At 31.9% G+C, this 25592-nt stretch overlaps 2 protein-coding genes and 1 long non-coding RNA gene across 5 annotated transcripts in view; 2 read left to right on the top strand and 1 right to left on the bottom strand.

Moving 5' to 3' along the window:
- The window catches only part of LOC126878330 (5-hydroxytryptamine receptor 1), a 274852-nt gene extending 261482 nt beyond the window's left edge, over nt 1-13370 (top strand). For all 3 annotated transcript variants that reach the window (XM_050641028.1, XM_050641026.1, XM_050641027.1), the window contains one exon: nt 2049-13370. In XM_050641028.1, coding sequence (XP_050496985.1) covers nt 2049-2684 — 636 coding nt within the window. In that variant the 3' untranslated portion in view covers nt 2685-13370. The remainder of the gene's footprint in view (nt 1-2048) is intronic.
- Nucleotides 13371-20512: 7142 nt separating this feature from the next.
- On the top strand, nt 20513-22918 carry LOC126878273 (uncharacterized). Its single transcript, XR_007695621.1, has 2 exons — nt 20513-21469; nt 21529-22918. It is a non-coding gene; the product is annotated as an uncharacterized LOC126878273 (long non-coding RNA).
- LOC126878271 (transcription factor BTF3 homolog 4-like) lies at nt 22426-25178 on the bottom strand. The gene is made up of 4 exons (XM_050640874.1): nt 24928-25178; nt 24001-24372; nt 23218-23346; nt 22426-23138 (listed from the first exon to the last, which is right to left on the bottom strand). The coding sequence occupies exons 1-3, from the start codon at nt 25003-25005 to the stop codon at nt 23236-23238; spliced, it is 561 nt and encodes a 186-aa protein (XP_050496831.1). The 5' UTR covers nt 25006-25178; the 3' UTR covers nt 22426-23138; nt 23218-23235.
- Nucleotides 25179-25592: the final 414 nt, after the last annotated feature.

Below are 25592 nucleotides of genomic sequence, written 5' to 3'. Positions count from 1 at the left end.
AGATTTCTTCTTTCTAATTTTCCATTGTCCTCGTGTATTATAGATTAAGATAGTATTAAAAAGCAATAAATATTAAAATAAAATTACAAAATACTTCAGGGAAAAAGGAAAAATACTTTATAAAAATGCAATAAAATATTTGATACGTAAAAGCAGAAAATTAGTTCGTAGTGCTACTAATTAAAAAAATGAATTTGCTAACATTAATTTATATACTTTACTACGTAATCTGAATCCGGATCAGAAAAATTCCGCGACAAAGAGAATCTATTTATAAATGCATATGTATGTACGTATTAGGTTGTCCCAAAAGTTTCTTTCATCTTATAAGGAAATAATAGATGCACAATATTTTTTGTTTTATTTTATTTTATTGAGATATTGAATTTGTTCCAATAGAACAAAATTTATCATACATAATTCAATAAAATAATAAAAAACAACAAATATTGTGCATTTATTATTTCCTCATAATACAAAAGAAACTTTTGGGACAACCCAATATTTCCTTCTATTTCACTTAAATGAACTCGGTGTACAATTTCCGCTGGGGAGTTACTTGCAATTTAAGAAACGTTACAGCGGACTTCAAAACACGAAGTTTCGTACTTACCTACTATGATAACTATTTATCAGTATCTAGTTGCTACAGTATACACGGGAGATTTATTCTACCGGAAGGATCGAGAACCGCAGTCGCATTGTTATCATGTCCACAGATTGCGAGTTCAATTTGAGAATATATTCTGTGGCGTGTGATTCATGAATACGTTTACGAATTGCGACACATATGTTCACTATCAATTATACATATGTATTTTCTATATGCTAACGCTTTAATTGCATTTAATTTCGACGAAGAAAATTTAATTGTAATTTTTGTCTATTATGATATTTGACTTTTCTTTTTTTTATTAATTGTAACATTTGATTTTCCGAAAAGAAGAGTTTCATTTTCTTTTCTTCTTTTTTCTTTTCTCCCTTTTTTTTCGTAGTTTCCCTTTAAAGAGTTACGTATATTAAAGCCATGGAAAAATCACAACTTTTTACGCATTGAAATGTCGAATGATTTCATAAAAAAGTAGTTTATAAAATAAATATTGTAACTCTAACATGTAGTTAAAAACAATTATTTAATTATTTCTCAGCGTATAACATAAATTTATAGCAATTTACTATATTTTAATAATCGTATTATATTAATGAGATTTGTTCAGCTACAACCCAATTAATAAATCTTATTCGTTTTCGTAATATGGATATATCCAAAAGTTTTACTTTAAGCAGATTATAAAATTATTCTCAAATAAGAATTCCGCATAATATGTATATTCCTTTAAATATTAAATCCCGCGATATATCATCATTATATTGCCCATTCGGTGTTTATTACATTATATTGTAAAACATAATACAGAGCCACTTGTTCACTAATCCTTTAAACGGCGATATCAATTCAGTCTTCAGAAGGTAAAAGCGCCATTCTTCACCCACTCGTTTCATTCAAAATTCCAAGCTCACAGAACTTCAAACCACACACGAACCCCGCATACCAACGAGCTATCCATCCGACCGCGCACGACTATCGTGCACCGTAAAAAGAACGTGTTCAGAAGTTCCAGTGGAGAAGCTAAACTTTCAAAGAACCGCGAACTCGTTGGATAAATACAGCTACAAAACTGCGGACTATTATTAAAATAACAGAATATCGAAGATGTTTGACAAACGACAAAACAAAAGGGAAAAAGAGAAGAACACCCATCGTGTACTATGTACAGTACATCTGACAGTAGAACACATTATCCTAACTTGTTATACTGCTGGAAATACTTACACACCTTAACATAAGACCCACCTTAAAGAACAAGGAATCAATATAAAAGCAATTACAATATCTAAAGCACGTTAAACTGTATAACAAACTGTGAACCTTACCTCTTATGTCGCTAATAACTCATTAATATATGTGACATTGAATATACATGTGATAGGAAAAGAAAAAGCATTCGTAAAAAAAAATTCATGAAATCTTCAACTTTCTGTTACAGTGTAGCGGCCACGCGGTACGATGTTTCGCTGGTGGTCCCCGGAAGAGCAACGAGTCTCAATGTCCGATGCTGCAGAAGGTCGAGAAGCCCATCCTCTCCTCGTCCACGACGACTACGCCACCGATGGTGTCGACCAAGTCGACGATTGTGAGAAACCACCTGAACAGTACCTGTAGCGTGACGAATTCGCCTCATCAGAAGAAACTGAGGTTCCACTTGGCGAAAGAGAGGAAGGCCAGTACCACGTTGGGAATTATAATGAGCGCCTTCATCGTCTGCTGGCTACCATTTTTCGTGTTAGCCCTGGTCAGGCCATTCCTCAAGGATCCAGACGCCATCCCAGCATTTTTATCCAGCCTGTTTCTCTGGCTCGGTTATTGCAACAGCCTATTGAACCCTATCATCTACGCGACCTTGAACAGAGACTTCAGGAAGCCATTCCGCGAGATCCTATACTTCCGCTGCAGTAATCTGAACCATATGATGAGGGAGGAGTTTTACCAGAGCCAATACGGCGATCCTATTAACAATTGCGAGATCAAAGCCGGCGAGATGGACGATGCTGAGCGTCTCAACAATCAGGGTATCGAGGCGATCGATATCGCCACGAGCGCTCCAAACGAAAGCTTCCTGTGATCTCGGGGTAATGTCGATCGCCAAGCCGATCGCGAAACCCTCGAAACGAACCTGGACCGACCGTGATCGATCACTCATCGTCAAAAGACCCCTGTCACGTTAATAGCCGATCGATCTTCTCGGTTTCGCGAACGAAACCGATCGTAGATTATTTCGTAAGTTGGTAGATAACTAACTACTTTCGATTTTCCAATAACTGGCTACTCAGTGGACCTGTTGTTCGTCGCGTTACCATGTTGCTCGAGGAAATCAAAATACTCGACCAGTTTAACCGTGACGAATTGAAGATCTAATTTCTAAGAAGAACTTCCCTCCGAATTGATTTAAGTAAACGTTATCGTCATTGTACGTTCGATGATCATGCATGTTAACGTAGAATCAGCGGCTGCGATCGATTGCGACTTAGATCATTTGGGACAAGTCTAAGAGTCTGAACATCTTGTCCCCGATGTGTATTTGCTGTTTTCAGCTGGATCGATCCGAATTGTCTCGTGGTCAGACGTCCGAATAGAGCCTCGTGGAATCTGTTCTGTTTCGTAGTAAGGAAAGAAGTCGTCCCAGTACTGTCTCCGTGGAGTGACAGGCGCAGAGCAAGAACTCGTGTTGCGGAACAGACGCTTCTTCGACTAGACTGAGATCACGTGGAGAGTGAGAAAAAGAGAAGTTAGCAAAGAAATTCTCTTAGGGTTTAAATGTGATTGGAGAAGCGACATGGAGAAGCAAGAACGAAATACTCGAAAGCTTGGATGGTTAGATCGAGTCGATATTAAGTACATTTATTTGTTGTGATGTCCATGATATACGAATGAAAGAAATTCATGTTCCATGGGAAATCATGGTCTCTAACATTGTACAAAGGATACTAAACTCATCTGTGTAGTGTCGCGATGATAATTTTGAACGGTGTGTAATTAGTAAAAGAAAAAAAAACAAGATATGTCTTGAAAATAGGAACTTCCGATTTAGGTGTACGAAAACGCGTCTGCCAGTGCAATCGGTTCTTGAAATTGTAGATGGTTAGGACGAAGGCAAAATGGCGTGCGTTTTAAGCGATTCTGATCTTTTTAAGAATCATAAAATGATTTATTGGGGACACACGAAACTAATGAAGTTTAAGAGTAATTTATGAAAGGGAAACTTTATTGAATTTAGTTCCCTATATTGTTTCAGCAGTAGAGTACTTATTAATTGTAACGAATTATATTATATTTAAAAATGTAAATTTGAAATAAAAAAAGTTACAAGGTTAATACATATATTCAGTGTGAAAGGGATGTTAGCTTAATACGACTTATAAATGAAATCAGAGGAACATAAAAGTTTGTTATAAAGTTGACGATGTTTCGCCAGTCTTTGAAATTACAGTATAGCAATTTAACAATTTAATTTTCGATATGGACTTGTGTATTCGTAGTCTATACTTTAAAATATCCGGTATAAACGTTACTGACTAAATTGTACGTAACAAGAGATAAAAGGTACGAATGATTTAAAAAATGATAATTCAGAATGCTGAATTACTAGGTAATAACTTTTTCAATGCAATTTCCTTAAAAACAGTGCTCCAAGAAAAGGGAGTATTTAATATATAAAGAAAGAAAATCGAACAAACAATGGGTGCCGGTGGGAAATGTCAATTGGAAAAACAAATCACCGGTTGGAAAATTAACCGTGACACACGAGAGCAGTAAAACCATCGAGAGCCATGGTTTCTTGTATCTCTGGAGTACGATTACCGAGTATGTGCTTCCCATTTGAATCGTTGAGTATCCTTGGAATTATTGGGTCAAACAAATCCTGAAAAATGGTAAGATTGGTTTCAAACCAATAATCGTATGATAAAATGGCAAAAGCTACGTCGAGTAAAATTAAAAGTAGGATCTTGGAGAAATATAAAGATATTATTTTCGTGCAAAACGAAGAGTCATAATGAAATTATTAAGTGGTAAAGAAATAACGATGTAGTAGAAGAAGATCAAACAACGCTGATAAAGTAAAGAATGAAGAAATAATGGATAAATTTCTGCACAGAATTGAAACAAACATGAAAATATTTAGGAGAGTAGATGACGATGTGCGTCGAGGAATTTCAAATGTAACCTCCGGCCGCAGACCACGATCGATCGGAACTCGATAGAATTGAATTTTCAGCGTTACCAGCGGGATGACACGGATGCCTTGGAATTTTCATGAAAATGAAAAATTTATGTCGCTCATTCGTGGATCCCATCTGAACAGACAAACAGAAATTAGGACAAAAAAGTAAGGCGAAAATGGAAAACCACAATTTTTCGAGGAAAAGTGAACAATGATTGAGAAAAGTTTAAGAAATGCTTAGAAAAAGCATTGTATAGAGGAATGCGATTACTATAAGTGAACAAAATATGGAAACAATAGTATATCACTTTTTTTGACATTATTTTTGCTATTAAATGAAAGCAAATATAGAAAGATAATTAATTTTAATGAAAAAGTAAGAAAATTATTAATTCCAATATGAATAATAATAATTAGAAAAGAACTAAAATTAATAAGAAGAAAGAATCAAAAAAATATACGTATACGCAATTACTTGAAATCAACAAAAATAAATATAGCCAGAGTATAGTCGACTTAAATCAACAACAGAACACGAGTTGAAAAGTCAAACTGTAACCAAATCAAATCCGCGTGGTTTACCCGTATCCACTACCGCGGCGTATATAACCAAACATCAAAACCAATCTCGTCGAAAAATAAAAAAATAACAAAAAGCTATGATTCTCAAATAAACACATTTTTACGATAGTTCAGAAAGCTCTGTGATTTTTGTAAACCAATAGGTAAAACATTCGCGTCATGACAATCTTTTCAAGCGCGAAATGAAAATAAAGACAGAATAATAAAATTTCATAAAAATTTCATAAAATTTCAAGAAAATTTGTTCGATAAAATTGATATTAAAAATCTCAATAGCACACGTTTGAAACAACTTCCAATAAAATAGAATACAGAAGAAAGTAAAGAAAATGTAATATTATGTACCTATATTCATATTGCATGATCAACTCAAGTCATTGAAAAGTAATAAAATCGAAGGAGAAACTTCCTTTAATGCATCATACTGATTACAGATCGAACTATTAACGTTGTGTGGCCAATTCTCTTAGATAGCGGCCAAGTAATGGCGTGCAGAGAGGCAGCAATGAAATTTGCGAGACATTAGGAATAGTTAGAGTCGGTTTAATTCCGATCGAAGTCAAACCGGCGGAATCTAATCCGAAATTTTGGTTACGGTCGATAATGCGTTCGGTCACGAGCTTGGCACACGCGAATCTCTTCATGGTAATCACTCGTCGATCGAATGATGCAGAGCCAAGCGGTAATAGTTCGCTTAAGCTGTTGAATATCGTGACGGTGATTATCATTTCGTCTATTAGACAGGATCGGTGATAATTTAAGGAATATCTTAAAAACTTTCATTCGAATTTTTTGAATAAAAAATTCTGAATTATATTGCAGAAGTAACTTTGTTCTATGTTTTTAACTACGATTTTATTCTATGGAGTGTAACCTCCATGGTCCTGCATAAAACATTTTTAGATACACTATTTTACAACCTTCGTTTAGAGGCTAACAAAATTATCATATCACACAGATATGCGTAGAAGACAATTAAGTTTATTTCATACAATAAAGATATTTTAACATTACACAACGCAGTTGGCATTATTGATAAGCAAAAACGCTTGAAACTTTACTACTTCAGGGGAACATATCGACAAACGTGTCACAAGCTTACTGACCATGATATTACGACGTGCTAGATAAAAATAAGTACACATTGCGTGAGATATCCAAATTACTCAGTTTTATCAACAACGCGTTATCTTTATACATAGAATGTTGATATTACGTAACTTTACACCTTTCTAATTTTACAACATTAATTCTTTAATTTATCACCATGCTTTTACAACCTTTCATTACATCATAGATATAATAGTAGCTCTTGACAATTAAAATACCTATACTTACGTCAAATTGTTTTAATTTCTAATTACTAATATTCTATCAATATATTGCAAATTATAAACTAAAAAACCTATTATCCTTGTTCCATCAGATCTTATATTAACTACGATATTCTTTTGAAGTTTTCTTCATTTTTTATTGAAAAAGATGAAAGCGTTAAATGATTTCTTACTAAAAACGTGTGAGAAAGTTGCAATCAACGTCACGTTCAAGTCAAAGTTTCAAGTTAAAATACATCTTTCTAAGTTGTCAAACCTTCGTCGATATGTATTTCAAAAACTAGTTTACTACCAGTCACTTCGGAACTATGAAAGCGTGGCAAGTAAGATAAATTGCACCATCGCCTTCCAGTCAGTTCATTCTATTTAAAAACTCTTTTGGACATGAGAAATATATTCTCAAGGTTTTTCTTCAAAAATCAGAGCACCACACCTTAGTTCACAACTACGACGGTGTGACAAGCAGGATAAATAGAATTGTCGACTTTTAGTCAATTTATTTAACCAAAATCGAATAAAAATTTATTCTTTAGTTCTTTTCTTATCGATATAGGGCTAATGCATCTATTCAGCAGAACAGGCTCGCAAAAAGTAGCTACGATTCACCTTTATACTCGTGCTGGATTCGAAAAAGCATAGTACAAGTTAAGTGTGAACGCGAAATTCAGCCATTCGAACGTGAATTCGTTGGAACGCGTGTAGGCGAGAGGCAAATGTGGAAGAAAAGCCGACTCAACTACTATATCCTGACCTGAATCTTTTTGAAGGTAAATCAAATCGTAAGAAAAGGAGGTTCGTGGTTAGACGAGTAATAAAATTGCATTACAAACGTGTTACAACAAATTTTAGATAGTTTTCGTGAAAATACATTCGATCATGCAAGTTTCTCATGCACATAATAATCATTATTTCAATTCATTTAAATAAATACATTTAAATGAATGAATTTAAATAAATTTAAATAAATGAATTTTAGTATTTGAAATTTATTTAAATTTATTATAATAAACACTTCAAAATGGTTCATCTCTTATGATTTCTTACATCATCCAAGAACTTTCATATTTAAAAAACGAATGAGAGCAAAAGATGTCTGAACGCACGCAAAATATTGTTAGTGTGGCTAAACACTGTTGGCAAATATACCGTCACTGGTAGACCCGTGCTATTAAAAACATATAAATATTACGTAATTATGTAGGTATAATCGTGCATGGTGCTAACAAAGAGATTCATTCCAATAAACGGCTATAAATTCATGGAGAGAGTAATTCGATTATAGAACCAAATACCTTAGACGCGATCGGGTCGAAACTTTATAGAAATGATATTTGACAGTATTATGAAGCGATATTTTTGTATACGACCGTATTGTTACGTTATCTCTGAGTATTTTATCCTACCAAAAAGTTTATTGTACTTTACTAATATTATAGTATTTATTACACATATAATAATAGTGAGAGTGATAATACATGTTGCACCATGTGTTACATTTTAGAAAATCGAATGATTATTGTAAAAATAAATTATTATATAAATTATAGCATAGTAACATATACCAAAGATTAATTACGATTACTAGTATTGTAAAATTATTACATTTTTATTTATTTATTTCGTATATAATAATTTATTTGCGTAAAATATGTATATTTGTTATGTTATATTCAAATTGTATTAAATGTTGAAAACTGGTGGTCAACAGTGAAGGAATTAGACAAATCAATAATAATTATCTGTAGTTGTCACTAATCGCAATCGTATTCACTGATGACCATCATTGATTAGGAAACTAGCGACTGTTGTTAAAAATTATGAGTACGAGTTTGCAGCTACTATCAATAGCTGCTGAATAATTATCGCCATAATCATTAAAAACTTGCTTGTAACTATTGTGTCTCTAATATTTATTAGAATAGCAGCTAAAAATATCTCATATTTGTAAACGTTTGCTGGTAAGTACCTACCAAATAATAGCAACAATCTGAAAGATAATTTGAAATGTACAAACAATCTTTTTGATATTCAATTTAAGTACAAAATTAATTGTAAAGAAATAAACTTGAAATTTTAGAAAAAGATAGAATCACTTTAAAAAGAGATATGTATATTCTCAAACTAGTAATAATTGAATTAAAGGGAAGAGTTGCGCATAATTGTTATAAATATATCACTAAACATGTTTGCTTCACATACTCAGCAACTCGTTAATTTCAATTGTTATAATCCATAAAACTCGTGTTTTATGATTTTTCACAAAATTTGATAGATTATAGAATAAAATAAATTCGAGAAAAACTGTTATTTTTGTGAACATACTTAAGAAGTTGCTTACGTAGATGATGAAAAATTGTAATTGCAATCATTGTTTATGGCGCAGCGATGTTTCTCTGAAGTTGCGACCCGATGGAAAATTAAGCTTAGCATAAATTAACACAATAATTGCCACGAACGTTACCTGGATCTACGAAATGGAGCCCAGTGAAAATACATATACCTAGGAAACAATGTAAAATCATCAATTGAATAGATTGTAATGAATGCTACTAGCTCTACCTATTTCCACACGATTTATCACAATTTACCGTGATAATTGCCGTGTTGTTCGTTTAGCTCTTCGCTTCAAGGTAATAATTTAATTGGAAAACAAATTATTTAACTATTTTTTTAGAAAATATAAATTATGGAGAAATTGTTTTAAACTTTTTCATTTTTCCAAGAGCGAAAATAAATAATGAGAAAACAAATATAAACCTTACAAATTAAATATGTTTTATTAAGGACGAATTTTACGATATTTAGGTTCTGTTACTGAAAATACATGATACGCGAATACATACATTACATTTTCTGTTATAAATTTATTTTATAAACTCGTATCGACAAAAACACCTACAAGAAAATGTATAATGTATTTATGCAAAACCTATAATTTATTTTACCTTCAACTCCTTCATCATTATTAGCTAATGTGCACTTTCTTCCCTTCGTGTAATTTAGCCTTCTTCCTATACCATCCTTCACAGATTTTCCAGATTAAAAAGGTTTTACAGTGTTTTCAATCCCCCTAATTTGAATCTTTTTCTCCCTCTCTAAGCTACTTTGGATTATCCGAAGTTTGTTTGAATTTAAGATTCTCTAAATTGCTTTTTTTTAAATCTTCAGTTATTCGGTATTAGTGAGCTTTCCCGTATTTTTATCATCTTGAATCAATTTAAACTTTCTGCGTCTCGGATTTTAAGTTGATATCTTTCTGTTTTAATTCAGCATTCTTCGATATCTTTACCTTCTCTCATTTTCATATTCAATTATTTCAAATTATTACGGTTTCATCGCAATCTTATTTTTTTTAATTTAAGTTTCATCCCTCTTATCTTCTATTTAAACTTCTTACTTTACTTCACATTTTCAAGTGTACCGAATCAGCTAGATTGCGTTGTATTCTTATTTCTTTTAATTTCACCCTTCTTCTTTCAAGCAGTCTCAATGGATTCTGTTTCCTCTTTTTTCAACCTGCATCTTTTCTTCATCCTCTAATTATTCTCGATTAACAAAATTTCCGTATATTTTAATTTTTTCTCATGCTCTATGTATTTTCTTCGAACCAACAACACATTATAATAATACTTTGACGTTGTTCAATCTAAGACTTCTTCCTTTACCTCATCTTTAATTTATTGAATTAGATCCTCTACTATCGCCTTCATTTATCTTTAACCATATTAAGTTAGAAAATTCTTTCTCTCTCTTAACTCACAAATTTTTAATCATCGATCAATCTTCGAATAGAAATTTCTAAAGTACAAGCATAAAAGTTAAACAAATTTAATTGACATTATTATTCTTTACAAAATTTGAAATCTGTTTCTTACCATTAACAAAATGTAGTCGTTTTCACTGATAAATCGAATACAAATTTTACGTTAATAGCGTGAAACGAAGGGTTAAATCGTGCCACGCGAAGCCCAACATTATCAAGCTCATTGTTCGTTCGATTTCGCGACGAACTGACACCGTTTCGAACCAGGGATGGAAAACGTATCATTAGCTAGACAATCCTAGACGTTTCTTATGCGAACTATTTGTATGTGACACGAATCAAAAATACATATATTAGGGTGTTTGTCGGTAAAGATCACTCATGTGTCAAGGACACGATCTCTTTGATGGAAAAGATTGTTTCCTCCCTTGCAGAGATTTCCAAACAAGTTAAAGGGAAAATGATATTTACACGAGAATTTTAAAAGTCGATAGAAAAGAATAAATAAATGTACGTTTGGAAATCGCTGCTTTAGATGTGCATTAAATCGAGTATAAGGGTTTAGACAAGAATTAACGTTTTGATTCACGTGAACGAATTCCTTCAAATTGCAAATCGCTGGATGCAACCTTTAAAGTACGAATATCGAGAAATTAATGACCAAACTAGAGTTGATAAGATAAATATGTTCACGATAAAAGTACTCATCGTGTTGTATTTAATGTGAAATGAAATACAGGAAAAATTTTGCTGAAAGGTCAGATTACACACCGCAATTTACGCAAATAGTACAGTGGTAATTTCATACTGTAAGATTAATATTGGAGAATTTGTAAATAATTCTATATGACGCGGAAACATACATTAATATGGAAAAAAAACGTGAAAATAAAAGGGTTCTACGATATTTTCACTTATAATAGAATCGTAGAATAATAACAGAAAAATGGCGAGGTCATAAAATGCTGTTTCAAAGTACAGAGAAGAAGCTAAAAAGAAAGTTTAAAAAGTACTTTAAAGGTTGATACCCCGTAATCTCTTTAAGCTGTCTACGAGCTGCGAAGATAGGTCGTTTATATTGAATTCTTTGAAACGACGTTCTTATCCAAAGCGTAGAAATTGCTATCCTAAAAGATATCGTTGTTCCTCGATAATCGAATCGCTATCGACGAATCTTTATTCGGTGTAAATACATATATTTGCGACGAAATTGCTAATTGAATTCCTATTCGTTTGATCCGAGCAATAACGATGTTTCGAAGCGGAAATTTTAAGAAGCATCTGAGTTTGACTTTCTTTCTCGGATTTGTTACGAATGATCAAGAACGGCAGAAAGGAAAGTAGAACAAAGCAAAAAAAAAAAAAAAGAAAGCAACAGAATAGAAGATAAGCATTGTAATCATGCGATAAACGAGAATAACATACGTCATCGATGTCGTTATAGTTAAAAATGATGTCTTAGGGAATAAAAGTTAGAGAATAACGCGTAACAATTTTAGGACACCGTCTCCTAGAAACTCGGAAATACGTAAATCTCTATTGTATCTCTGCTTTCGTGCGTGCGCGTGAAGATCAGCTGGAGAAATAAAAAAAAAAAAAAAAAAGAAACGATCAACGTTACAGTATGTATGATCATTTCACGAACGTTTACATTATGTCATTTTGCATTGTCGAGTCGCTCGTAAAATCGGGCGATTAAACAATATCCGAATTGTGGATAGATCGACAAAAATTTAAACCGATATATACAAATGTAAATTTCATGGTGTAATTTAAATTTAGTTATTTTTTCATGTAGCGAAATTCTAACGTTAAAATGAATACACTAAAATTCATCAATGAAGTAAATAAAGTACGATTTAATGGAATACGTAAGGATATAATAATTAAAGAAATTTTATTGAATCAATTTAATAATAAAATCGACTATAATAATATAAGGAGTAAAGAATCGAATTATTCTTTGCACAATCCTACTTGTTCTTTAATTAGTCACACCAAGAAGTAAAAATAAAAGTTCAAGATATAATTTATAAAATTATATTTCTCACAAAAATCTTCTCCTTATATAATTATTACTTTTCACATAAGTCGAATAAACTCATTAAAATATGTTAATTTTCTCATTTGCTAAATAGATCAGAAGAAACTAATATACTCTTGAGAATCTCGTTCTCGTTTAGCTGAACAAAACAAGCCACGACACGGATGATAAATAAAGCATGACCGTAAAACAAGAAGATTAGCTGTGTGGAAACGTTTGCCGCATACGAAAATACGAGACAAAGATATGCCGACGCTGAATGGAATTAGGTACTACAAATAATATTTCGATTCAAAAGGTACGTTGTGATTCACACAGAAGACAATCCAATGGGTAGAAATGCGTGACCCGAATTTAGAAATAACAGAGAATTGTGTGTCGCCGATATTTCTTTCGATCGGCGGTAAAAATGGCCCGAAAGCACAAAAGTTTTTTGCCCGATGATACGAGCGACAGTCCCGATATCGAAACCAATACAATAGAAAAACACAAAAGGTATAATTTTGTCCACCGTGTATTTTTGATACTACAATCGATAACTTCATTATTACGTTGACGTCGAAGCGTAGGCGAGCGACACGTCGAGACTTCGCGATTTCAGTTTTTCGATGTACGCCAGAAGCAGAACGAATACGGTCATTGAAGATGATACCTCGCGCGAAACAACTCGATTTACTTTGGCCGGCGGTGGCCAGACATTCTTACGTGAATGTAATAACTTTCGAACACACAACGTGATCGTTCTCTGTACATAAAGATAGAGCACAAAAACTTTTTATGTATGACCTCGTATTCGACAACGTGTAGACCGAGTCGATGCGAGGGACTACGAATATTCTAAAATAAATATTGTGATGACTGAACAAGATCGATTACTTTGTTATCCTGTCCCTTTCTTTCTCGGAATATTTCTTTCCAATTCGATTGTTTTTATCAAATACAATGAAATACGATATAACAATATAGTTGACATATCTTCGGATGTTTATTACCCTTTTCGCTATGCTATTTTCGGAACTGAAAGCGTTTCTAATAAATATATCAAGGTAGTTATTGCTAATGTAGAAAAATTATACATATGAATATTTAAGTACCTTATATAGGAAATTAATGTAATATACATAAAAATACTTTTGTATTATAATACTCGGTATCTGAAGCTCTTGTATTTGTATTTATAAAGACGAAACGCTACTTTTTGAAACAATTTCGTAATTTAATTTTCAAGTTCACGGACACTGCGAATACTCTACAGTAGTCTACACGTTAACGTACTTCTGCGATTCAACTATTACACTTATTATACTATGCTATTGAATGACGGCCTCATAATATATCCGAAAAAATAAATATAGTGTCTGGGGACTTTCATGATTCAAACAGTTACCTTAGTGCGCTATGAGATATGAGGACTGTAAAAGTTAAGCAGACTTCATCCAGAATTTTCTGCTGTGCACGAAGTTAAAATCTGTAACGCTGTTTACTAAGGTCCTGTGCCCTTGAAATCGACCAACCGTGGTTTCGCATTCCTAGAGTATTTATTATCTAGCAAGATGTTACATTCACGAGATGATGTCATCAGAAATCCTTTGGTCTCAGAGTGGATCGATACTACTTCCACGTCTCCATGGTCGTATCGATCGCAGTTCCACGACTCCATAGTCATACCAGACATCCTAAAATGCCGGGATCCAGCCGAACGATGTCTCACAACCCTAGGGCATATTAGACACAATCCTAGAACTTTGCCCTCGTTCCAGACAGAGTTCCACATTCCACATATAGTATTAAGCGCTATCTCACTATTGTCACCTTCTTGTACATTCGCTTTATCTAAAAATCCATGTTTTCATGATTTTTTAATGCGAAAGTTCGCGCGTCATGCAATAATTATAGAGTTTATAGAATTATAAAAAGTTTAGATTACTTTGCTTAATTAGTTGTCACATATGGTTATACAAATTTTGTTACATAGTAAGATGCACAGTAATTAATTCATTGTTTTAATACATTTTTCCCCAGATATAAATACATAATATAAAAAGTATTAATATAAAAGTTATCTTAACCGTTCTCTCAGAGACAATTCTGAATACTTTGTTAAAGAAACCTCATTAAACACAAGAAGTTAAAGTTAATATAGTCCCAATAGAAGGTAAAACAAATTTTCATGTATGTTTCGTTGTAAAGTATTTTTAAGATACCAAACATCGCTGAGAGCATACTAAAGAATTAATAGGTGCAAGAACTTTCACTGGAGCAGATCTTCTTTCAATATTTACGTAGCCATCGATTCCGTGAGTAGTGGTATTCGCAGTCACCAGTGAATAAATAATCCAGACGTGTGAATTCCAGGCTTGAAACACTCAAGTATCAAAACCACTGTTTTCGTGACATTATAGAAGGAACAGTTATGGCCCTTTGACCATTATCCTCTATTTGAAATTTCATTAATTCTCAATAGTTTGGAACCTTCCCTTTTTTTTATTAAAAATATCTTTTCCTCTATTTTTGTTTATATGTTAGTACTGTTACAAGCTTACTAAACATTTTTTTAAATATTCGTAGGCTGACATATACTATTTAGAAATGGCTTGGTTATACGTAGCATGTTCAAATTGTTTTTAATTTAACATCGAGAAAACGTGTAAGAAAATTGCGATGCATCTGACAATGGTTCATTTTTCTGCATTAAAACGCTATAAATTTGTTGACACCATCTTTTCATCAATATTTTTGACGCGAGGTAATAAGCAGCAGGAGGCATAGTAAATTTTTGTTATAATTCAAGTTTATTGTAGTATAAAGATTGTGTAGTCACTAAATTACAATCCTAAGAAAATCGAACGAAATTGGAACATTATAGTGGACATTTCACCAATTACACGAAGAATAATGACTCGAGAGTCTTTAGAACGTTCTATATTACTTCGAGTATTATTTAAAAATAACTAGCGACAACATATTTTATTTGCAAGTTCTTGAAAATGTGCATTTTCGTTATTTCAAGTTGTCATTTTCTATTTATCGAATTAAGTTTCGTTATAAAAGCGATATTGGAAGTTTAAATTATCTTAGAAAAGTCTTACAAAATCTATGTTCCATAAAGATCGAAATTTGAAGATCGAAACGACGTTATAGCAAATAACGATATTAAAAAGTGGAACTTGATCAAATATAGCGTATCAACATTGAAAAGTAATTTTATTAAAGTCACAAATATCATTATACATTTTTTTTATTTCCTTCTTGTACTCTTTGTAATAACAAAATATATTACTACGATAAAATTGATCTTAACTTCATTTGAAACTGCAATATTTCTGCTTCGTTCGCAGTTTATTCAGTAAACTACATGTACATCGACGCGGAAACGCTTTTACGTCTTTCGTCGTTTCTTGAAATTCCAATTTAAATATTCAATTGAATCAGCATGGCTACACAATGAGATGTTTTGAATAAATAAACGATAAGTTCGAAATGCATCAAAATTGAAAACGAGGAAAGAAGCACGAGAAAGAGGAAGCTTTACTGAAACTCAAATCACTTGATTGAATTAAAAAAATTATACAATACCCTTGATGTTAAAATCAGTTTAAATTATGTTTAAATTATAATGATCTACTTATACTTCATACATTTTAATTCTCATAAAACATTTTGTTCTTACTATGCATCACACAGCTGTTACTTTCCATTCTTTAACTCTGTAAAATCGTGTAGAGGCCCTGTCTGACCTTTACCCTTCGACCTTTGCAATCAAACATTGTACATATAATTCTGTTCATTAAAATATTGCATAATTGTATAACGTATTCTTGAGACAAAAAAATCAGTCACATATTAATATGTTACAAATGCGTTATTAAAAATGAGTATAAAATAAATAAATAGGTACAAATAGAAACATTATACTGCTGCTTCATATTTAGTTTTTACGGTTACATTGCTGTTTTAATTGCGCTGCATAGTATGAGTTTTAGATTCACATTTATTGTATATTTGTTTTTTATTTTACATTTTCCCTCATATTTGTGCACAGACTTTTGTTAAAACCGAGCGAGTAAATAGTTACCATATCGTAACTATATCATATTCTGGTGCTATCGATTAAAAATCACGCAGCATATTTATGATACGTATGACCTACACTGAAACCAACAACGGTGCAACAATTGTAAATACGACACGTTATAATGTACGAGATTGGTGTTACGATGGATATTTCAAGCGCAAACGTGACATTGTGGTAAACTGCAAACGACAAATTGCGGCCTATGATCCAAACGATCTGTTTGACTGTCGCCATTTACCTAGGACAATACTCGTGTCGCAAATCAGTCACTTCGTATTACGGTTTACCTTATTTAAAAACGCAATCTAACTCTTTTGTAAGAGAAATATTATTCATGAGAAAATTACTTCCAGTGGAAATTATTTAAAAATATGAAACTATGAGTTGTATGAAAAGTAGTAGTTTCGTAAATGATTATTCAACTGCGAATGTTTATATACATGTCGGAGATGGAAGGACACCGGACCTTCCCCTGGAACTCCGGAAAAATCCGTAAAATCGTAATTAAAGTTTACAGTTGTAATTAAACAATTTGCCGTCATTCTGCCCAATTGTACTTGTTTGCGATTTGTGATAATAAACTTGGGCTCAAGGTGACCATCAGTCGCCGAACGTAGCCGCGGTCAACGGGACGGACGCTCCGTCTAACAAAGGTGCGGAGCGATGTTATGACCCTCACTAAAGGAAATACCCATAGAGGTACTCGACAGTAAAACATGCCAACGGTTCCTTCGGACAATGAATATCTGATGTTGAGGCACGTACACAGCACAAGTCTGGTTAGCCCGAGGACCCGCTATAAAACCTGGGTTTTTCGGCAATTAAGATTTGTGCAAACGGACAGGCAACTTTTGTCTTAAATCGACCAATCGACAGCGACGTCGATCCGAGGATCTTGTGTACTTAGACACCCCACCATAGTTGGCCTCGGTAGCGTCATTGGGACGAAAATTCATTCTTTCTCGAGATCTCATCGGCGAAGGGAGTAGTACACGTTTGAGTTAGAGCAAGTATACCTACCCTCCCGTTGACCGTGGATTCGTTATCGAACCTAAGACCATTATCACTAGTGTCGCGAGTGCCTAATCGCCGCTGTTGATTGTCGAATCGGTAGTGTTCATACTCGTTGGATCAGGCCGTATCTTCGTTATAACACAACGCTGGCCAACTCCAAGGGAGGTCTATCAAACGCCCACAACCCTGTTCCTGACTCTTCTCTGGCATACATATTTATGGGAAATTTAAAGGCAAGATGTAAACAAGATAAAAAGATATGCAGAATATGCAAAAACATATAAAATATCTATAAAATACACATTATAATATTTAGCGAGTCAAATAACTCTCTACTTTGCTTTCATTTCTTTAATTATGTTCATAAAAATATGAATTTACATAAAACTATTACCGCAAACTATTTACTGCTAAGCAAACGTAAATTTTATAAAAGTATATCGAATAAATATCTGAGGTAATAATATTAAGTATAGAATTCTAACGAGAAATGTTAAAAATTATTGTATCTAATAGCTTCTATCGTAAATTCATTCGTGTTTTTGTATTCCTGCGAATTTCAAAAATAACTGCACCATAATAAAAGTATAAAAGACACTAAATAAAGTGACTGAAACGTGCACCTTCATAGTGTGTATAAATCTTCGTAAAATTCATTGCAAGAGCATTTCGTACACAACTATAATTTTTGCTGCTTGATGTTAACTTATGCGGAGGAATAAGACATGGTCGTGTTTATCAAGCGTTGTAAATTCGCAACGATTATGATAAAGGAACGCAGGGAATTTTTTTAAACGCCATGCTCAGCTAATAAAACAAAAAAAAACGAAAAAGCAGGAATAGAAAAACGGAAATGCAACAAATGAAGACATGCCGGCATTTTGTCTGATTTTAATATCACGTCGGTTTAGCGAAAAAATGCAAACGACGCTTTGAAAGAGGAGGAAAAAGTGCGGGGTCGTGACGGTTCCTTTTTATCCGGAAGAGTGGCTTCTCGCGATAGAGGTACTATTAAATTCTCGTTTTTAATCTCGCAGGTGACAATGGCGTGATTATATGTCAAAGGCTGACAATACATATCACCTTGCATTCACCAGAAATGAAAAAAGGAATTAAAATGCAGGGTTTTGTTAAGGTCTTTTTTCACTGAAGCTCGTTCAAAAAATGATCCTTTTTTAATCCTTTTAATCCTCTTTAATTTTCCAGTAATACAATTTATAAAATAGCTTTAAAAAAGTAAAAGAATTTGATATAAAACGTGTAAGGAAAAATTCGATTAATGAATATTGCAATAATTTTAGAGATGCAAATATTTTTAAAAGTAATATCGTAAAACGAAGCTTAGATGAAAAGTATCAGGCATTTAATTGATAGACGTTCGATTGATATATTGGATTATACTTTTATGGATAATAGATTCTAATCGCAGACTTTGTTCGAGTCTTTTATTTTCTGCGTGTAGATTTCGGTTAAAATAAACAATTCGCATGGCAGTCTAATAGAATCCAGATAATAATCTCAAAAATTTCAAATAACGGTTCATATCGACATACATATAATCTTGCAGCTGAAATTCCAGTTCAGTATGGCATTATATGATATAATAGATTCTCTAATACATACATATATTCGATAAAAAATTCCGCTCACACAATGAAAAAATCAATACCGAAATGCCAAATGGATTTAAAACTTCATTTCAATTAGAAATACTTCTTTAATTCTGATAGAAAAATTTCTAGTGAGGTAAATTTTATGTTTTTACGTTAAAGCTATATCATATAACTGTGTATACTATTTCTTGGGTTGTAATATAAATAAGCTCTGTCAAATAAAGGAAAATATTACGTTTAAACGAACTTGCTTATGTAACAACCTAATATTATACATTTTTCCACGTATAATATAATGTTATTATACTCAAATTGCAGAAAATTACAAAGATTAATTTTCTATTGTCAGATAAAATATTGACTTAAAGGTGTAAAATATTACCATTGTTAGCTCTGTCAATCTGTCTAATCAATTTATTTAAATTTTCGAAAGATATAGTTCAAACATTATGTACACTTATCAATCACTATTAATTGGTTTTTTCAAAATAATATCGATAGAACATTATTAATGTCGAAAATTATATTATAATATTGTAAGAAATGAAACCATCGTAGCGTAAAACCATCAATTGCCTATTTGACGGGCAACGTCAACTCTCAACAACGTTCGACATTCAACAAAATCCATAAATCTTATTAAAGTGTCTTCTCCGATGTAAGTCAGTGCGCTTTACTTCAAAATAGAAGGACTTCTGAATTAATATGATATACATAGTAAAAACAAAGCCCTTTAAGAACTACCTCGTCTCAAAAGATATCTCATAAAGCGAAGAACGTATATACAACGATAAAACAAGCTAAACGAATGTCAACGGATACGAAGCGCTGCTTTTCTTACTGTTATCGGATCGCTGTACTTTTTATTGGCCAACAGAATGGGTTACAGTAAGTAAAAGAAAAAAGTTGCCGATGAAAATATCGCGGTAAGCCAAGGAAAAGCGGAGGAAGTTTTTCTTTGGTAAGACGTAAGCTTCGCGAAGTTTCTGAAAGAAAATATCCGTTAACGAGACATCGGTACAACGTGACCGAAACACATCCTCGAACTTTAAACAATATCTTCACGGAAACCAATGTTACCATTATTCAAGAAAAAAAATTGAATGTGACAAAACAAGAGCAGATAATTCTAAAATATTGTTATTGTACCGAAAATCTTAGTATTGTATTATTTTCGAAGAATTATTATTCTGAGATAACGTCTTCCAGTATTTAACTAAACACTAAATAATGACTTTCTAATTTTATAAATTATACATATAATGTTTATGTATATCAAAACGATTTTATCTCTAGTATAATATCCGGATTGCAAAATATTCGGCTAAAATGACACTTTTTAAGGATTTGTAAGATCGCTGAAGCCGAAAATGAGAATTATTATTCACAGAAATAATGCGTAAAAAATTTCGATCAACTTGTTGATGTGCGACATTCTTATGGATTTTGACGATACCTTTCTTAAAATTTGATGTTCTTAACCTGCTATATGGCTTACTCTTATACATTTGCATCGTGAGTATTGGATTAGGTTTAAGTTATCTTTTATTTTCCGGCCGTCTTAGGGCCGTGATCACGCAGAAAAAGATAAGCAGTAAGTAAAATTGACATTTGGAGCATTGGCATTAACTGTTATCATTTGTTTCGCCGCTTATCGCTTACCATTCTGTATGATCACGATTTTACGTGGATTTATACAGTTAAAAGTGTTAAGAAGACCTTTGTTGGTCAAATACCGTAAGGCCGAATTTTCAAAACCGTTCATTTCCGTGAAAGATAACCATTAAAATAATTATAAAAAAATTATTTTCGACTTTAGCGGCCTAAAATAACCACGAAAAGAGACATTCAGATCAAAAATCTTGCAGCCCGGATACTATACTTTATCCAAGATTTTTATCGCATGGAAATAATACAGTAGTAATTAAATGTTTCCGATCAAAATATAATTTTATTATATCGTTACAAAAAAGTTTCTGAAAATAAAAAAAGCTTTCAGCAGCCATTGTATTTATGTATTTTGTTTTTAAAGAAGAAACTTCGTATAAAATTGATTGAATACTTTATTAAAATCAATTATTTTTTAGTATCAGAATAATTACACAATACATTATTTACTAACAAAGATATATATGATAAAGATCGTCATATTTAATCCTTCAAGCTATTAATAATAAATTCATGTAATTCGTATAAACTGTATTTCAGTTGCACATAATTAACAGATAACAATATTTATAATATGTAATATAAATACAATTAGGTGATATCATTGTATAAAAAGAAATGCACTATAAAGTTCTGCAATATAAATATAATTAGGTGATATCATTGTATAAAAAGAAATGCACTATAAAGTTCTGCAATATTACATAATATACAATCTTGATCTTTTCTAAGATGAAGTTACGAACTTGAGTTTAAAATTCTTAAAGAGTCATGAAATCAGTCAGAACTTATTGTTTTTGATTTTGAATCAAAACGAAAATCTTTCAAATCTGAACCAAATATAACAAAGTATAAATATAAAAAAGATAATATATTGGAATTAGAAGAAATCATAAATCTACTAAATAGATGAATTCGAGTAGATAAAAAAAGAGTACTTGATCAAACCAATTACTACTAGTCAATTTATTCACACTTGTTATCCTGTGTCTAGTATATATATATTGTTACATTATATTATTATTTAGCATGTAAACCACTTTTACGTTTTGAATAGTAGCTTAAAATAAGAATAACCTTAAATGGTAAATTAATAATCAAAATAATTTTATACTGTGTTTATTTGTTCGTTTGTTTCATAATGAACATCATGCCTATCAAGACATACAAATAGTTGCCAAACAAATGTTACTTCTGCTAAATGATATAAGAAAACTGTACAATAAAAGGAAATCAATATTTTTGTACTTAAGAAATAGTTAGTAAAAATTTAAAAAATGTTATCTCCATTACGTTCTTTTTAATCTGCGTCATAATTGATTAAAAGGAACACTAAATATTTGAAAGAAATGAATATAATTATAGTTACAAACAGTGTGAAATAGAAATTGTTAATGGAAAATGTTAAGAAAAACTGTTACTATACAGAGAGTACTTATATTTTCATAATTACAGTTATTACAGATCTATTCTATGGATGAGAAGATATAAATATCGGCAAAGTACGACTATAGTTATTCAGAGAACATGAATTTTAAGTAGAAAACCGCATTTCCAGCAAATGAATTTATTTCATAGATTACATTACAAAATATTACACCTCATTTTTTCACGCTGGAACACTATTGCAAAAAACTATCCTTATCCATATATCAATTTCGATTAAAATAGAGGTGCATCAGTACTTCGCGCGTCTTTCTTTTTTTCTACAATGCATATAAACTTCTTTCCCCTATACTGCGAATAGGAAAGCTATTATTATCTCTTGCCGGAATTTCATTTCGCTCTCTAATTATATTTCTATAAATTCTTTGAGTTTACTCTGGACAAGTAAAAACACATTGCGAATACAATGTGAGACAATGAGAAAGATATGATCGTATTATATGATCATAATAAAAATTATAAATTCACGTCGCGTCTCACGTGAATGAATATTCGAATTAAGTGTCAAAAATTCAAACACCATTCGTCATTCGCGCATAATATTAAAAAATATTAATTTAGGGAAAATAAGATCATTTTAGCTGTTTCAAAGCAAAGTCTACCTTTTAGCAAATGCAACAAAGTAAAGAACATTGTCTGTAGAAACTTTTGATTTCTGTAACAGCCTTTTTTATTTCTTGTTAACTGTTACTCATATAGATTATTATAGTGTATGTCAAATATTTATAACGTATGTATAGTGATACTTCGTTTACGCATTGCTTTTGCAACTTGTATTACTCGACTTGTCAATTACAACTGTTGGTTGTATGAAATAGCTGTAAAAGAGAGAAAAGAATCAATTTTATTTTTCTTTAACGACAGTTTAATTCATGTGTGTTCGTACTAGAAAATTACCTTGTTACTGAACACTTTTTAAGCTTCAGGTGTAGCTAAGGGGGCTTCTTTCTTTTCATCAATCGTAACAGCTTCTTTTTTATCACCAGCTGCTTTATCATTTTCATCCACTTCCTTTTTTGGAGCAACCTTAAATGTATGTAATTATATATGTACATTCAACAATAATATAAAAGATCTCCAAATAATAAAAAGCTTTATAATCTTTTCTAACTAAAATGATCTTACAAATAACATAGTACAAATGTCCAAATAAAAAATCTATGAAAACATTGTCAATAGTAAATTTAATTGTATTTTTACACCCTTCGTTTTTGACATGTTTGTAAAGAAACAAAGAAAGAAATATGTTACATTATTATGATACATATACATTATATTTATATATCTATAAATAAATCAAGTGTTATACAAATGAAATGTTTCGTGAATTGTTTAGAATAATTTTAGACTAATATTTATATAACTTATATGCAACATTTTAAAAAATCTACAAAATATAAAATATAATTTTAAGACATTAATCCATATGACCTAATTCCTACATTACAACTAAAATTTAACATCAAACTAAGATGTTAGTGAAACATCATGAACTATTATTTTAATCTATATAAGTTTCATATTTTGTAATCCATTAAGAGTAATTTTAGCTACAAATGATACATTGTATCCCTAATAAGATACATGCACTATAATATTCTTCTTGTAGTTTCCTATGTATTACATATCAATTTTAAAGCTTCAAACACATAACAGTTAATATTTAGATTGATTCATTACCTCCTCTTTGCTAGCTTCATCAAAGTTTTCCACTAAATCTGGTACCTCATCATCTTCTTCCAAAGTTGATTTACCAACTGTGCTTCCAGAAACTGTGCTTGCTAGTCGCTTTAACTGTGTAACACCTTCAGGACCCAACTGACTTATTATTCCCGGTAACATGTCAGTTATTTGTTTATTCTCACCATGACCAGTAATGGCAAATGTGTTAGCAGATAAACTAGCTTGAGCTTTTGGATTATTGAAGTGGATGACAGTACCATCATCCTTAATCATATTAACCTCCTCTATTCCAGGAATTGTATTCACAGACAACTTTTTTAAACAACTTTGTAATTTCTTATCATCTGTAGCAGCAGTAGCATGAACAACCTAAAAATATATTGAATATAGTTAAATATTAATAGATTGCACGTATATGTATATGTAGATAGATATATTGCTCAGTTAGTAAAATTTCTTTCTTGTATATTCTTATACTCCACTACAGTATATCCATAAAAAATACAAAGATTCAGTTTCTATTGAAATTATAAACATTATGATATTGATAATTCTAGCCTGAATTAATATAAAATGTAAAATTAAAATCGAACTTAAACTTGGAGTATGAGAAAACTACAAAATTAAATCAAATGACATAATAAAAGTAGAAAATGGAAATCAGAAGGATAATATTGTATCTAAGAAACACGTGAAAGTAATTTAGTCAAGCAATTAAAATGCGTCTTGCACGAACTACAAAGCTTTGGTATCGTACAAGAACAGCAATTGGTGATCGTGAGACGAACAACACTTTTCAGAAGTAGGAAAATCATTTAAATGGCACTTGAAATATACACTTTCGTAAACTTTTAAACTCACGACACGCCAACAGTCCTAAGAATTCTGTGAACTCGTGTTAACTTTCGAAATAAATCTATATACCTTCTTCTTGCGTCGGGGTGTTCCCTTACCGCCGATTCGTACTTGAGCTTGAAGCTTCTTCAACTTTTCAGGATTCATATTAACCTGTCTATACGACGATCACAATCCTTAGATTGTTAGTCACCAAGCTTCGACAAGCTACAAGTCTGACGCGAAGTTTTATACGATAAAATGAGCTAAACGTAACCGGCAAGCAGACACGTGCTCTCTGTTCGCCGAAAGGGTCGAGAAAATGGAAGTGTACGCTTCTGTAGCTCTCTACGTCAGAGATAGCTTCCGGCAGGGCAATGCTTCCGTTTGAATCTTAACTCAAAACACTGCACCGATTAATTGTGAATCGTATTGTTCGTACATAAAGCATGTACAAGACGATTCGATAAATCGAAATTTCTTGCAAAACATTTTGCTAAGCCAAAAGGCTTTGTTTTATCTACAGTACACCATTTCAACAATAGTTCGTCTGAACATGGAGGTTATGGAAATCATCATGTTACAATATACAATTTCGAAGAAAAAAGACTTTATAAATGATCTTATAATAGAATTTGGAAATGTTATATTATGAAATTTGAAAAAATCGATATAATTTGATTGAAACAAATTACCAAATAAATGTAACAATGGAAAACTGCCCGAGTTATTTAAGAATTGATCAAATTTATTGT

Source organism: Bombus huntii, chromosome 2, assembly GCF_024542735.1.
Source record: "Bombus huntii isolate Logan2020A chromosome 2, iyBomHunt1.1, whole genome shotgun sequence".
NCBI lineage: Eukaryota > Metazoa > Arthropoda > Insecta > Hymenoptera > Apidae > Bombus > Bombus huntii.
Note: the sequence above shows the minus strand (reverse complement) of the source record. Positions and strands in the feature narration are given on the sequence as shown.